Source organism: Olea europaea, chromosome 23 (assembly GCF_002742605.1).
Source record: "Olea europaea var. sylvestris chromosome 23, O_europaea_v1, whole genome shotgun sequence".
In the NCBI taxonomy this organism is placed as follows: Eukaryota; Viridiplantae; Streptophyta; class Magnoliopsida; order Lamiales; family Oleaceae; genus Olea; species Olea europaea.
The window spans coordinates 10,496-25,819 of NC_036259.1; the positions used below are offsets into that span (position 1 = coordinate 10,496).

The window sequence follows — 15,324 nt, forward strand, 5'->3', positions numbered from 1 at the left end:
CCCTTTTCATGAGTTATTAGTAGTTTAGTACCATCTTTCCTTCTTTTGGGGATGCAGAAGTATCTGTTTTTGATATTCGAATGCAAATACCAACTATATTTTTCAATTTCTTCCTAATAGCAATATGGAGATATCAGAACTCTCTATACCACATGTAAGCACAGAGGATTTGTGATGATATCTTACTATGATATCAGAGCTGCTCGCACTGCAATGCGGGCATTGCAAAACAAGCCCTTAAGACGAAGAAAACTTGATATTCATTTTTCAATTCCCAAGGTCTGAACCAAGATATCCCTTCTTTAATAATGAAACTGTTGAATGGATGAGCACCTATTTGATATTATTTCTTGCTACATCCAGGATAACCCATCGGAGAAAGATGTTAACCAAGGAACTCTTGTGGTCTTCAATTTGGATGCATCAGTGTCCAACGATGACCTCCACCTAATATTTGGGGCTTATGGAGAAGTTAAGGAGGTGAGAATTTGTTACACTTATCTGGTTGTCATTGTTATTTCTGTTGCATTTATTTATTTATATTGTAGCTTCCCTAGGAATTCCTCATCTTCTGTTGGCTGAGCTGCATTAGTTTTCCTTTTTACAAAATGTAGATCAGGGAAACACCCCACAAACGACATCACAAGTTCATTGAGTTTTATGATGTTAGAGCTGCAGATGCAGCTCTGAAGGCTTTAAATAGAAGTGATATCGCTGGGAAGCGTATAAAACTTGAACCTAGCCGGCCTGGTGGAGCTCGTCGGAGGTACATTTCATATTTTAAATGCTGATGTCGGAGTGAACCTGTTTTCTCATGTCGTTTTCCTGCTTTTCTGTTTGTATTTTATTTATTTATTTTTTGTGTGGACAATTAATTACACAACTTCCTGTCATTATTCTTTTTATTTACTTATTTGTTAATTTACATGCATAATAAATGGTCGCTGTCAACGTCCACGTGTTACTCTTCTTTTCTTAAATATAATGTAACTGGGATAAGAGGAAGTATCATAAATTGGGTCTTGTCATTTGTATTTTAATTGAAAAAATGTGAAAATCATTAAATAGCAGATGCATTTAGCTTTGCTGAAGCTCAATATCTGTTTGGAAAAGAATGCTTTCCATGGCATCAGACTGCACAATATATATATATATATATATATTTTTTTTTTAACTGGCTGTTGAACATACTCGTCACAGTACTGCAATCTTGATATGTAGCTGGATTTTTTATGTTGGTAGCTTGGATTACACAAAAAGTTTGCTCCATTCATGCCCGTCATTTTTAGGGATCTAGGTGGAAGAATTATCTCCCAAGTCCTTGGACTTTGTCCCCTAAAAATCATCAATTTTTCAAATAAAGTTTGATACAGCATTTGCTACTGTTGGCTTATCTTTTTTTCCTCGGTCAATTAGGTTCCATCTTTTTATCACACTTCATATCACTTGGATAGTTAGTTCAATGCAAGTCATGTTCTAGTTGAAAGGGCAACCAATGAGTTGTTTGTTCTTTTCTTGTATAGCTTAATGCTGCAACTGAATCAAGAGCGAGAACAAGATGAATCTCGACCTTTCCACCATCAAGTTGGTTCACCTGTAACCAACTCTCCTCCAGGTACATTGATGGATGATCTACATTAAAATGGCGAGCACTTGCTGATTTTATGTCTATAATCATGGCACCAGTGTTTGCACTTGCAGGTAGCTGGGCAAATTTTGGGAGTCCAGTCGATCACAATTCATTTCCTGATTTTAGTCGGTCACCTGTTTTAGGGAACCTCAGCCCTGTTGGAAGTAATCACTTGCCTGGCTTGGCCTCTATCCTTCCATCCCAGGTCTCAAATCCCGTGAAGATTGCACCAATTGGTAAAGACCCTGGAAGGATAAGCCATATGCAGTTAATTACTAAGGCTAATGCAGAACAAGGAGCAACTTATCAGCAGCATTTTTCTGTTCCTGATTCTACATTCAGTTCAAGTCCTGGACCCGTGTCATCATTTGGTGATTCAAAGTCATCTAGCATTGGGACGCTTTCTGGTCCTCAGTTTCTATGGGGAAGTCCTACTATTCACTCCAGGTATGTTCGGTACAGGTACTGAACTACACTTTAGAGGATAAGAAACAACATTTCAACTTTTTATTCTTTAATCCTGCACAGTAGTGTCCAATCCAACATGCCAAAAGTTCCATCAGAGCACATGAATTCTGCTTGGTCATCATCCTTGAAGGGACCTACGTTTTCATCCACTGGACAAAGAACTGGTTATCCTTATCACAGCGGGCATGGCTCATTTCTGGGTTCACATCACGTTGGATCCGCTCCATCTGGTATTCAACTAGAAAGCAATTTTGGTTTTTCTACAGTCTCACAAGAATCATCCCAAATAAGTCGAGCTGCAATTGGAGCCACAAACTTAGGTCGCAACAGTGGGAATCATGCCATGAATATGGTTGCCCAGGGGGCTCTGAACATGGGCGTTGCTTTTACAGGAAATTTTTCTGAAGGTAGTTCTCCGAGTTCCAGGATGATGCCAATGTCCAGAAATTCTCCCATGTTTTTCGGAACTGGTTCTTATGGAGGCATGGGAGCAACTGCAACTGATGGATTGATGGACTGCTATCGAAATAGAAGAGCTGACAGTGGAAGCCAGATGGAAGACAGAAGGCAGTATCAACTTGATTTGGAAAAGATCATCAATGGGGAAGATAATAGGACTACTTTGATGATTAAAAATATCCCCAACAAGTATGAACTGATAACAATTTAAATATCCATTTTTTTTTTTTTTGAAACTGTGGATTCCTGCTGCATTTTTATTTTCTTTATTTGAAGGTACACCTCAAAGATGCTACTTACGGCTATTGATGAAACTCACAAGGGTACATATGATTTCCTCTATCTGCCAATTGATTTTAAGGTGAGTTTACTGTAGAGGACAGTTATATACTTTTGTGCTTAACTCAAAATTATACACTGTGTGAACTCAATACCCTCAACTCCTACTGCCTAGAATAAGTGCAATGTGGGGTATGCTTTCATCAACATGGTGTCTTCTTCACACATCATCACCTTCTACGAGGTTCGAGTTTCTTTCCTTTGTACCTTTACTTTTGGGTCATCTCTATTAGATATCATATCACCTCAGGATACTAAAATATGAGAGCAACTAATGTTAAAGCTTGGGAACATTTTACAATTGCTATTCTCTAATCACCCTCACAAGCCACATAATCATAGATTTTATTTATTGAAAACTCCGGAAATCTGTTCAGTGACAAATGGACTTGTCTCTTGTAAATCTGTGCAGGCATTTAATGGAAAGAAATGGGAAAAGTTCAATAGCGAAAAGGTTGCCTCTCTGGCATATGCGAGAATCCAGGGACAGGCGGCTCTTGTTTCACATTTCCAAAATTCAAGTTTAATGAATGAAGACAAACGGTGCCGACCAATTCTCTTCCAGTTAGAGGGCCAAGGGATCAAAGATCTGGTATGTGAAACTAGTTACAATCTTTTTTCACACTTCATGACTTAGCACCTGTTTGATAGGATTAAAATCTATATTTTAATTTAAGTCAAAGTCAACAGTTAATTTTAACCTCATATTTCAAAGGATTCACAACTTTTCAACCACATATGTCATCAATTTTTATCAAAATGTACTAAAATTTGATTTTAATTCCCATCAAACAGGGGCTTAATAATGTTGAGATCTATCATTTTCTAACTAAGTAAAAGTAAAGTGAGTAAAAATTTGTCCTACTAATAAATTTTGTCATGTTTTCTAGTTAGAGTTTTATTGACCAATTATTTCTCAAACTGTATCTGAAGGAAAAAGTTTTGGTGGCTTTTCCTATTATTTTATTACATTACATTTTAGTTTTTCAAGAATAATATAAAATCTATGAACCTCTGGTTGAACACTAAATATTTATCTTTCCATTATTATTATTATTTTTTAATTTCTCTTGCCATTTGGTGATCTGATTTAAAAGGATTTTTGCGTCTCTCAGGAACCTAGACATACTAGTAACCTGAACATCTTCATACGTCAGCCTGATGGAACTTATGTTGGGGATTCTCTGGACAGCCCAAAGAGTAATCCAGATGAGTAGCTGGAGAAAAGTGGACCACTCCCTTAAAGTGGATGACTCCAAACTAGAATTGGTGGACAGTAAATGCTAACTCTCGTACAGCTTTTATGTCGTAGTTTATTGTATTACCTGTGAACTGGAATGATATTACTGGAGTGTCTGCTTTTCAACATGGATACTCCGTATTATCTTGGAAGAAACATTTGACAGGGCAAAGGGAGTGTTCTGTTTATATGCACACCGGCAAATGATTTTAACAGGGCGAGGTAATTAGAGTGAAGTTTAGCATCAACTGATATGTGAAGTTCTCTCCTTTTTATTTTGCTCCATTTTTTGGTCCAGTTCTCACGACTGCTTAGCAGTCTTACTAAATGTATAGTAGTTTATAGAGCTGGGGAGGGTCAGAAATATGTATAGAAGGGAACTACAAAAAGGCCTGTGAATTCTGATTTTGTACACAGGAAACTGTGTATGTGATATGAATTTGCATGACTTCTTTTGATCCTTACCGGTTTACCTTATAAATTCTGGCTCTCTTTACAATTGCTCGTATTCTGTTTTTGTACAATTCATGCTAGCTAAGAATGAAGCTTCTTACAAACTGAGCGTCTTCTTGGAGATACGTGGTACGTCTTATGTTAAAAAAAAAAATAAAAAAAAATCCAACTGTTTATATTTCTTAAAATAATAATACGTTGATCTAGTCACCATGGACTGGTTTCCAGTGGTGGAGCCACGTTGACATGCCCGCACTGAAATTTTAGGCCCAATTTTATTTTTATTTATTATTATTATTATTATTTTTAAAGCAACAGGGGAGGTGGAATAAAAATATGTTTTAATTTACATGGGTTTTATTTTTAGGTTTAAATCCATGATTTTGTTTTATAGTTTTATCATAATTAAATTCATGATCAAAATACAATGTTCGACATTGGTTAAATTATGTCCATACTGAACAAATTTTTTGGTTCCGCGCACGCTGGTTTCAGCTGTTTAGACTTGTGTTTTCACAAGGAAAATGATGTATATAATGTACGGAGAACCCAGAATCTAGACCCTCAAGGCTTTTCGTCCCAACTTTTAAAATTGGATTTTTGAGTCCTCAAGTGTCCCTGATTAGTTCTTTTAAAATTGGGAATTTGTTCTTCCCTCGGGAGTGCAAGGGGGACGAAGGCAATATTGTTGAAGAATAACAATAGGGTTTCTGGCATTTTGCATGACAATGTCCTCAAATCTCATATTAGAAGCCAAACTGTTTAAAGATGGTGTCCATGTTTTGATTCTTACACCTTTTCCAGTCCCGGTAAAGGTGCAATTTCTTGTGCTCATATAATCCCTCTCATGGTCTCTTCCAAGGCTTCCAATACTGATGCCATGTCCCGGCCCACAAAAAACATCAGATACGTTGATATTTTGATTGTTAGCAACCATGGCTACGCAATCATCGTCGATTCCAATAGTTAACCAATAACTGCATTTTGTGCACTTATTCGAGCCAATTACTAAGTTTGAATGTTGTCAAAGTGTTAAATTTTACTTAACTTAGGTTGAATTTCTCTTGTTTAAGTTTTGGACCTGTTCATATGCAATTGAAAAAGAAAGAGGGATGAATTGATGATTGGATGGGAGGTTGGGGATTAATGTGCCCATGAGAATAAGTTAAACGATAAAACTAATTTGTAGTGGAAGACCAAAAGAGAAGAAAGTATGAAGAAAAAGACTAAAAAGAGAATTTTGAAAGTTACCTACCCCCCCTCCCCCACCCCCAAAAAAAGGGAAAATAGTCGGGCGGTCGCCCGAATTGAAGTTTCGAAAGCAGGGATGAATCCATGTGCCCAATTGGTCGCCCGATTTTTAATTGGGCACCTGCCTTGCCTACTAGGCCGATCGCAACAAGAGTCCTTTTTGTTTTGAATTCTTTTCCAACAAGAACTCTTCATCCTGGGTCAATTTCTAGACTTTTTGGAGACTTGTGAGAGACATATAAATAGAAGATATTAACTCTAAAGAAGGTGGGACAATTATTTACAAAAAGAGACAGAGAGCACAAGATCAAATGTAAGAAATCCAAAGATCAAATTCAGGAATTTCGGGTGATGAACAATTTTTATTTATTTTATTTTCTTCTCCGCAATATGTTAGGTTAAAGTAATTTAGTATTAGGATTACGATGAATCTTGTATCATGAACTTTTAACTCTTGATTTTATTTATTTTTTAACATCACAACACGTTTTTAATTTCAAATAATTGATTTGGGTTTGTTATTCTCTACGATTATATGTGCAATGGTTGTATAAGTGTTATGGCTTGTTTTATCTTCTAAAGACTAAAAATAAGTTAGATAAAGTGTCAATTGTCATAGAATCTGATATATGATAGAAGTTGTTGACGTCAAAATTAGCAAGGCTAATTTTATGCCAACTTTAAGAAAAATGAAAATTTATTATTGAAAGAAACCACAAAATATGTTAAGAAAGTGTAATTGTGCCATGAGCTTTTACATGAATTCACTTGCCTTTTACAAGATTTCTGCCCTACTATTTATACATGGCTCCAGTTGAAATTACATCAAATTAGCTACAGTACCGAACTCGAAACTCGGGTCGTCGAATTCTCTTGTGATTGGTCGACAAGGCAGGTGGCCATGTGTCAATATTTTCCCCAGGTAATGATGACCTGCAAGGGGCTTGAGAATCATGGCTTTGGATTGGCAGTTTTGGGTGGTGATGACGTCACTTATTGCAAGTGTATATGATTGATAGGGTGATGTGACAGGATTGATAGGGTGATGTGATAGGAGGTAATCATGATATTTTCTTGAGATAATGGCAGGCAAAAGTCCGATCTGGGAGCAGTGACCAAACTCACATCTGCCTGTGGTGGGTTTAGCGAATTGTTTTTGTTAGATCGGAGTTCAATGGTCAACAGTCACCCCCCAGGTCAGTTCTGCTGTGAGGAGGAGCTGACCTTCCATCTTATCGAACCCTTTTTTCGAGGGGTTCGATTATTATTGTGCCAAGTGTCACGTTTTTTATAGGGATGAGCTATATGGCATTTTAGACAGCTTCTTTGAGAAGTTTCATGAAGAGACCGTTTAGACTACCTAGCCTTTTCTGTCGTTTGATCTTTTCCTCCTTTTTTGAATGGACGGTCTGATTTCAGACTCTTTGACTTCTCTTCCTTTTAAATCCCTTTTGGCCTTTCATTTTTCCTTTTTATTTTATGCAATTTTCTCTCTAAGGTAGCAAGATATTCCCTATATGCCCTATCTTTCTTTTGAGTGAGGTCATCTTTCCTTTGATTTCCCAGGTATTCCTTCGCTTTTTCTCTTCATCCTTCCTATTCGTATTTTCATTTTGATCTTTATATGAGTTCGGACGAGTCTAGAGTACACTCCTGGGGAAACCAGTAGGAAGAATCTGTTCCTTCTTCGTCAAGCTTGTCGTCCAGTTGTAAAGAAATCTTTACTCCTGTCCCTATCTCCATAGTTAACCCAGTGGACCTAGGATGTACTGTCATGGAATCTGGTGGTAAGGGCTCAGGGAGGGAGGTTGGGGACGTTAGGGATGTTGAGGGAGGTATCCTTGAGAGGTGGGAAGCAAGTTCTTACAGGTCGGTTGTCACGGCAGACATGTTAGCTAGTTGGCGAGCTAAATACGCGATTTCAAGTTCGATAGTAATGATTATACCAGAACCTTCTGACTGAGCTGACAATCCCCTAGAAGAATGTGTTGCTTTAAATTCGGTCATACTTCAGGCTGGTCTTAGACTACCATTCTCAAGGGTAGTTCATAAGTTTCTTTCTTCTTGAGGCATAGCTCCCACGCCGTTATGCCCCAGTGGGTAGCAAACCTTAATTGCAGCCCTCATTCTCTGGGATAGGATGGGGAATCCTGAGCTGAGCGTTCGACAATTCAATTCACTATTTACATTCAAAGAGGATGGAAAGAACTTCGGTTGGTGGTATACTAGCGTTAGACCGAGGATCGGGGAGGGTCATTAGTGCTGGACACTCCTTCCTCGATCAAAAAATGGAAGGAAGAGTTCTTTTACGTGTCTGGGGAGTGGCAATTCCACCCTTTCGAGGTGAACAGAGAGGATGTGGTTCCCCTGCTCTACCACTCTTTGTGTAAGTTTTTTTATGATCTGACCTTTTGACGAGGTGAGCATTGATGTAGTACTGACCTTTGCCTTGTTTGCAGATTACAAGAAGGAGACCCTGACCAAGGACACGCATCGACGAGCTGAGGTGATAAGGGCATTGCCAAAGAGGCAGAGGTCTTGCAAATTTGTGATTTCGAATTCGAACTTATTCCAGGCTGATTTAGTGTAAGTGCAAGCGTCTAGTTCGCCGGTCCCCGCAGAATCTACTTCTGCTTCCCCTAGCTCAAGTAATAGCAGAGTTTTGTGTGTGTGTGTGTAGGGCATTTGAAGTAGCCGAAGCAGGTTCCTAGGGAAGAAGCAAATCCCGATCCCTCAGCATCAAAATCATTCGTATCAACTCTTTTTTAACTGCTTTATTCTGTATTTCAACTCATAACTCAGAGATGCTGGAGTATAAAGCGGCCAAGGCTGAAGCGTCAGCAAAGGCAAAAAAGAGGGATGTTCCAGATTGGTTAGAGAGCCGTTCTCAAGAGGTAGAAGAGGAGGTTCCATTGAAGAGGAATCGAACTTCCATGTCGGCTACTCCACTCATACTTGAGGCCGTTCCTTTGCTGAGTTCTTCTCCCATGGTGGCCATCACTCTGCCGTCACCAACTCCTCCCTCTCCTGCTCCAGTTGCAGCCTCCGTAGTTGGGACCAGCTTAGTTAGGTCGCAGGAGGGGTGCCCTGACCTTCATCGGCTGTGCTTAGACAGTTTGGTGGGCAACTGACCAGAGATCCTTCTCAACTATCTCTATGTTTCATCTCCCCCTAGAGAGGTGACAGCTGCATTCACCTCACCTTTGCAGGAATCAGCAAACTTGTTCACCAGGAGCTGAGGTGAGAGAGAGCAGGGTTATCTAAATGAGATGCCCATTGGCGAGGCCCTAGTTACTACACTACTCCACGGTCACCGATCCATCTTGTAGATGATGGCCATCGCAGATAAGGTATTCTTGGTTTGTGCTGTGCTTTATGATTTTTTATTTGACTATTTTATTGACTTAGAGACTTTTTGATGTTTTGGAAAACAAGTGAAGTTCGAGCTGGACAAGTTGATGGAGGCTTAGGATCAACCCTTCAACCTTTACCAAAGTATGGAGGTTGAGAAGCTTAGTTCGCTCTGAAGGAAAAGGAGTACAAAGAAAATCATAACCAGATGGGAATTGAGCTGAACTCCAGGCTCGATCAAGAGGAGAGATTTATGAGAGAGACTATAGCTCTGAGGGCCTCGGAGGAAGAGGCCAGAGGTCGGGCTGAAGAGGAGAAAAGAAAATTTAAGGAGGAGCGAGCTAAGGTTGTGGAGGCAGTCCAGAAGATGCATGAGGCAAATGAAAGGGCCAGGGAGGCTGCCGAAAGGTAGATGAGGCTGAGGCTGAGGCTGAGGCGAAGGCCAGCACAGCGATGGAGACTTGGAGGGAGTCCCCTGAATTTGATGCTTTAGCCCAGGACGCCTATGTCGTGATGTTGGAAGAGCTAGTGAAACATATTCAGAAAAAGAGGCCGGATTTTGACGCGACCTTCTTGGAGGATGCTTTAACGGAGCAGAAGGAGGAGCTTCGGAGGCTGTCTGAAGTGGCAAGAGATTGGGTGTCCCCAGTTGAGAAGAATACACCAGAAATGACCCCTGCTCCTCAGGATCCCCCAGAAGCCTAGACCCATTTTATTTTGGTTTTATTTAATACGTTTGTGGATAATGTTTTGCAACTTCATTTTTGATTTAATATGGCATAGTTTATTTTGGCAGTAAGTTCGTTTTAATATGCTTGCTTATCAATATTAAGAACTACCTTAGTGATTTCTGAGATTATTCCGGCCTGCGCATGTTGCAGTGCTTTGGAGAATTCCTTAGGAGGAATTTTCACTAAGTGTCATCGCACATACGACCTTAGCTCGGCCTGCACATGGGCAGGACTTTTGAGAATTGCTTAGAAAGAGTTTTCACTAACTGTCGTAGTACATACGACCTTAGATCGGCCCGCGTGAGGAGCAGGGCTTTTGAGAATTTCTAAGGAGGAATTTCCCCTAAGTGTCATAGCACATACGACCTTAGATCGACTACGTATGGGCAGGGCTTTTGAGAATTCTTAAGGAGAAATTTTCATTGAGAGTCGTAGCACATATGACCTTAAATAGGCCTACGTGAGGAGCAAGGCTTTTGAGAATTCATGAGGAATTTTCACTAAGTGTCGTAGCACATACGACCTTAGATCGGTCTACGCATGGGCAAGGCTTTTGAGAATTTCTAAGGAGAATTTTCACTAAGTGTCGTAGCACATATAACCTTAGATCGGCCTGCGTGAGGAGCAGGGCTTTTGAGAATTCCTAAGGAGGAATTTTCACTAAGTGTTGCAGTACTTACAACCTTTGATCGGCCTACGTGAGGAGTAGGGCTTTTGAGAATTCTTAAGGAGAAATTTCCACTAAATGTCGCAGCACATACGACCTTAGATCGACCTGCGTGAGGAGCAGGACTTTTGAGAATTTCTTAGGAGAAATTCCAAATAAGCGTTGCAGCACTTATGACCTTAGATCGGCCTACGTGAGGAGTAGAGCTTTTGAGAATTCCTAAGGAGGAATTTCCACTAAATGTTGTAGCACAATTGATCTTAGATCGGCCTGCGTGAGGAGCAGGGCTTTTGAGAATTTCTAAGGAGGAATTCCAAATAAGTGTTGTAGCACTTATGACCTTAGATCGGCCTGCGTGAGGAGCAGGGTTTCTGAGAATTTCTAAGGAGGAATTTCTACTAAGTGTCGTAGTACATACGACCTTAGATTGGCCTGCGAGAGGAGTAGGGCTTTTGAGAATTTCTAAGGAAGAATTTTCACTATGTGTAGCAACACTTACAACCTTAGTTCGTCCTGAGTGAGGAGCAGGGCTTTTGAAAATTCATAAGGAGAAATTTTCACTAAATGTCAGCACTTACAACCTTAGATCAGCCTGCGTGAGGAGCAGGACTTTTGAGAATTCATAAGGAGGAATTTTCACTATGTGTCGCAGCCCTTACAACCTTAGATCGGCCTACATGAGGAGCAGGGCTTTTGAGAATTTTGGTGAAATGCTGAATAAAATGTTCAAAATAGGGAGTTCCTTTTATTGATGTGATTGACATTACAAGCGGACTTTACATGTCATGGACTTTTTTCGTTCACTAATAGTACTGCTTAAGGTGCTCAGCGTTCCAAGGGTGGGGTAAAGGTCTACCCCCCCAAGTTTTCCAGTTCATATGCCCTTTTTAGCAGGATCTATGTTATCAGATAGTGACCTTCCCAGTTCGGACCCAGCATCCGCTGCCGTCGTCCTTTGTGGGGAGGAATACCTTCCGTAAGACGAGGGATCTCACTTCGAATTCTCTTTTTCGTACTTTTTGATTATAGTACTTGGTGTTTCGCTGCTTGTAAACGGCATTTTTTAGTTCGCCGCTATTCATTTTCTCCTCGGCTAGGTCGAGTTCCGTACGAAGAGCTATGCGATTCCTTTTTTCGTTGTAATCAGTTATGCGCAGCGAGAGAATGTTAACTTCAAGTGGAATTACAGCCTCTACACCGAAAGCCAGTGAGAACAGGGTTTCTCCCATGCTAGTCCTTGCAGTGGTGCTGTATGACCATGGCACACTGGAAAGTTCATCGGCCCATCCTCCTTTAAACAAGCTAAGTTTTGCTTTCAATGTGTACTTAATAATTTTGTTAATGGCTTCGACTTGGCCCTTTGCCTGCGGATAGTTTGGCGTTGAGAAATTTTTCTTGATGCCAAACTCTTCACAGAAATCTGAAAGTTGTGCGTTGTCGAACTATTTTCCATTGTTCGTAACGATGGAGTGAGTTATGCCGAACCTACAGATGATTGATTTCCACAAAAAATGATTGTTTTTTGTTCGGTGATCTTGGCAAGTGGCTCTGCCTCGACCTATTTAGTAAAGTAATCCACTGTAACGATGGCGAATTTTACGCCTCCTTTTCCAATGGGCATAGGTTCAATTAGCTGGACTCTCCATTTTGCAAAGGGCCAAGGTGATGTCATCAGGTTCAGTTTACACGGTGGAATATTTATGATGGGGAGAGGCGCTGGCACTTGTTGCATCTTTTGACAAACTCGAGGGCATCACGTCTTATTGTAGGCCAAAAGTATCCTTGTCGTATGATCTTGTGGGCTAATGAAAGCCAACCGAAATGATTTTCACATATTCCTTCGTGAACGTCTCGCAGGGCGTGTTGCGCTTTTTCTTCATTCAAACATCTTAATAAGGGCGTAGAATATCCTAGCTTGTAGAGGACATTATCAATGAGTGTGTACCTGGCCGACTTGATTCGGAGCTTTCTGGTCTCTGTCGAGTTTTTGGGACATTTCCCAGTCTTTAGGTAAGCGATGATCTCGTCCTGTCAAGTTGGTTTGGGATCTATCATCATAAAGACCACTTGTGCCAGCTCGGTGGCAGGTAGGGATATTCTTCCCATGGAGATGCTGTCGAATTCTTCGATTCCCTCACCGGTGGCTAGGCAGGCCAGCGCGTCAGCGTGGCGGTTCTGAGATCGGGGAATCTGCTTGACTTGGATGGTGTTGAATTTTTCAAGTTCTTTCCTTAAAACTCGTAGGTAATTGTCCATTCTTTCTTCTTTCGCCTAATATACGCCGTTGACCTGATTCACGACTAATTGGGAATCGCTATGTATGATTAGGTTGGAGATTCTCAACCCTGAGGCCATCCTTATTCCGGCAACGAGAGCTTCGTACTCGGCCTCATTATTTGAAACTTTGAAGTCAAATGGCAAGGTTTCGCAGAATATGCATTGCTCAGGGCTGATTAATGCCACACCAGCCCCAGATCGATCTCCGGTGGATGAACCATCGACATAAAGTTCCCATGGGGTTTCTTCTGGTAGTTCCTCCATTGGAACGCTGCAGAACTCAGAGACAAAGTCAGCGAACGCTTGGCCCTTGATGGAGGAACGAGGTGTGTATTTTATGTCGAATTGTCCGAGCTCGACTGCCCATTTTACCATTCGACCTGAAGTGTCGGGTCTTTGAAATGTTTGCCTCAATGGAGAGTTGGTGAGGACTTCAATGGGGTGTTCCAAGAAATATGGCCTCAATTTTTGCACTAATATCAGCAGGGTGAATGCCAGTTTTTTCACGAGCGAGTATCTGAGCTCGTCTTCGTGAAATGCTTTGCTTACGTAATAGACTGGGCGTTGAACGCCATTCTCTTCTCAGGTCAGAACGACACTAATGGCATGTTCTGAGACAGACAAATATAGCTACAGGACCTCGCCTGCCTTAGGTTTTGAGAGTAGCGGAGGCTGAGCTAGTTATCTCTTTAACTCGTTAAAGACTTTTTGGCATTTTTCGTTCCATTTGAACTTCTTTCCTCCTCGTAACGTGTCAAAGAAGGGTTTGCATCGGTCCGTAGACTTAGAGACGAACCGGCTGAGGACGGCAATCATTTTGGTTAAATTTTGTACCTCTTTGGGTTTGGTCGGAGACTTCATTTGGATAACAGCTTGTATTTTTTTTCAGGATTTGCCTCAATTCCTCGATTGTTTACGATGTAACCTAGGAACCTTCCAGAGTTGACCCCAAAGGCACATTTCGTCGAGTTTAACTCCATTCCATACTTTCTCAAGATATCGAACATCTCGGCCAGGTACCGACAGTGGTCTTTGGCCTTGATGCTTTTGACCAGCATGTCATCAACATACACTTCCATTGTTTTTTCGATCTACTGAAAAAGCATGGAATTCACAAGTCGTTGATAAGTGGCAAAACAGCGTTTTTGTGACCAAATGGCATTACTCTGTAGCAGTAAAGACCTCGATCAGTTACAAACAAGGTATGTTTTTTATCTGGGCCGTACATCGGTATATGGTTATATTCGGAGTACGCGTCCATGAAGCTTCGGAGTTCGTGTCCCATAGTGGCGTCCACCATTTGATCTATTCTTGGTAAAGGAAAATTATCTTTAAGGTATGGTGGTTGAGATCAGTGAAGTCTATGCATACCCTCCAATCTCCATTGTATTTTTTTACGAGGACCGAATTTGCGACCCACTTTGGGTATTTTGCCTCGCGAAAGAAACCGTTGTGCAATAATTTTTGCACATCCTTGTTGAGTGCTTCATATCTTTCAGGGTTCAGAGGTCGTCATTTTTGTTGCTTTGGCCGAACTAAGGGATCCACCTATAATTTGTGGCAGACGATTGTGGGATCTATCCTTCTCATGTCCTCGTGATTCCAGGCAAAGACATCAAGGTTTTCTCTAAAGAAGGCCACAATTTCACTTCGAGTGGAGGGTTGCAGCTCGCGCCTGACTTTGAGCTCTTTTGATGGGTCGTCGGCACAAACTTGAACTCCCTTTAGCTCTTTGATGAGTTCTCCCCCTTCGATCTTGATCCGCGAGTCTAGTAGAATGAGCTCGAATTCCCATATATTGGCCATATATATTCCCGAGGGGTGCGTTGATGGCTGGTGCAGGGTTTCCATTGACATCTTTCGACGAGCTCCCTGTTTCCTTTGACTTTACCCACACCATAGGGTATGGGGAATTTGATTGAATAGTGATGCGGGGACACTGCTGCTCTCAGGCTAAATAGTAGGGGCTGTCCCATTACAACATCATAAGGCGATGGAGTATCGAACACTACGAACTTGGAGTTCGTCTTCACCTTCTGGGGTGCTGATCCTGACTCAACTTTGAGCTTGATCGATCCTTTGGCAGAAGCAGGGCTTCACTTAATCCAATGACCATATTTGAGTACGGTTGGAGATAGTTAGCAGGGATACCCATCCATTTGAGGGTGTTGCTGAAGAGGATGTTTAGAGCACTTCCCGTATCCACTAAGACTTTGGGGGTGGTTACTCCAGCTACACGCAACGAGATAACCAGAACTCCGAGGTAAAGATATGGGTCCGCCTCTTTTTCATCAAATGACAATTCCTCATCTGTGGTTTTCTTGAGGTGCTTCTCTGTTATGTCGATCTCAGAGAGATCCGCAATGATTGGTCTCTTCAGTCTAGCTTCCCTGGCTTGCGTGTTCGCCCTGCCCCTTAGCATGTTAACTTGTGGCTCGGCAGGTCGACATTGCACGCC

At 41.2% G+C, this 15,324-nt stretch overlaps 1 protein-coding gene across 12 annotated transcripts in view; it reads left to right on the plus strand.

Annotated features, from left to right (window-relative positions):
• The window catches only part of LOC111372034 (protein MEI2-like 5), an 8,554-nt gene extending 3,954 nt beyond the window's left edge, over nt 1–4,600 (plus strand). For 7 of the 12 annotated variants that reach the window (XM_022994173.1, XM_022994181.1, XM_022994183.1 and 4 more), the window contains 10 exons: nt 121–279; nt 364–480; nt 615–766; nt 1,524–1,615; nt 1,687–2,092; nt 2,159–2,746; nt 2,834–2,918; nt 3,012–3,080; nt 3,309–3,488; nt 4,012–4,600. In XM_022994173.1, the coding sequence (XP_022849941.1) occupies nt 121–279; nt 364–480; nt 615–766; nt 1,524–1,615; nt 1,687–2,092; nt 2,159–2,746; nt 2,834–2,918; nt 3,012–3,080; nt 3,309–3,488; nt 4,012–4,113 (1,950 nt within the window). In that variant the 3' untranslated portion in view covers nt 4,114–4,600. The remainder of the gene's footprint in view (nt 1–120; nt 280–363; nt 481–614; nt 767–1,523; nt 1,616–1,686; nt 2,093–2,158; nt 2,747–2,833; nt 2,919–3,011; nt 3,081–3,308; nt 3,489–4,011) is intronic. The other 5 variants (XM_022994175.1, XM_022994177.1, XM_022994176.1 and 2 more) reach the window with 5 other exon arrangements.
• The last annotated feature ends 10,724 nt before the right edge of the window (nt 4,601–15,324 follow it).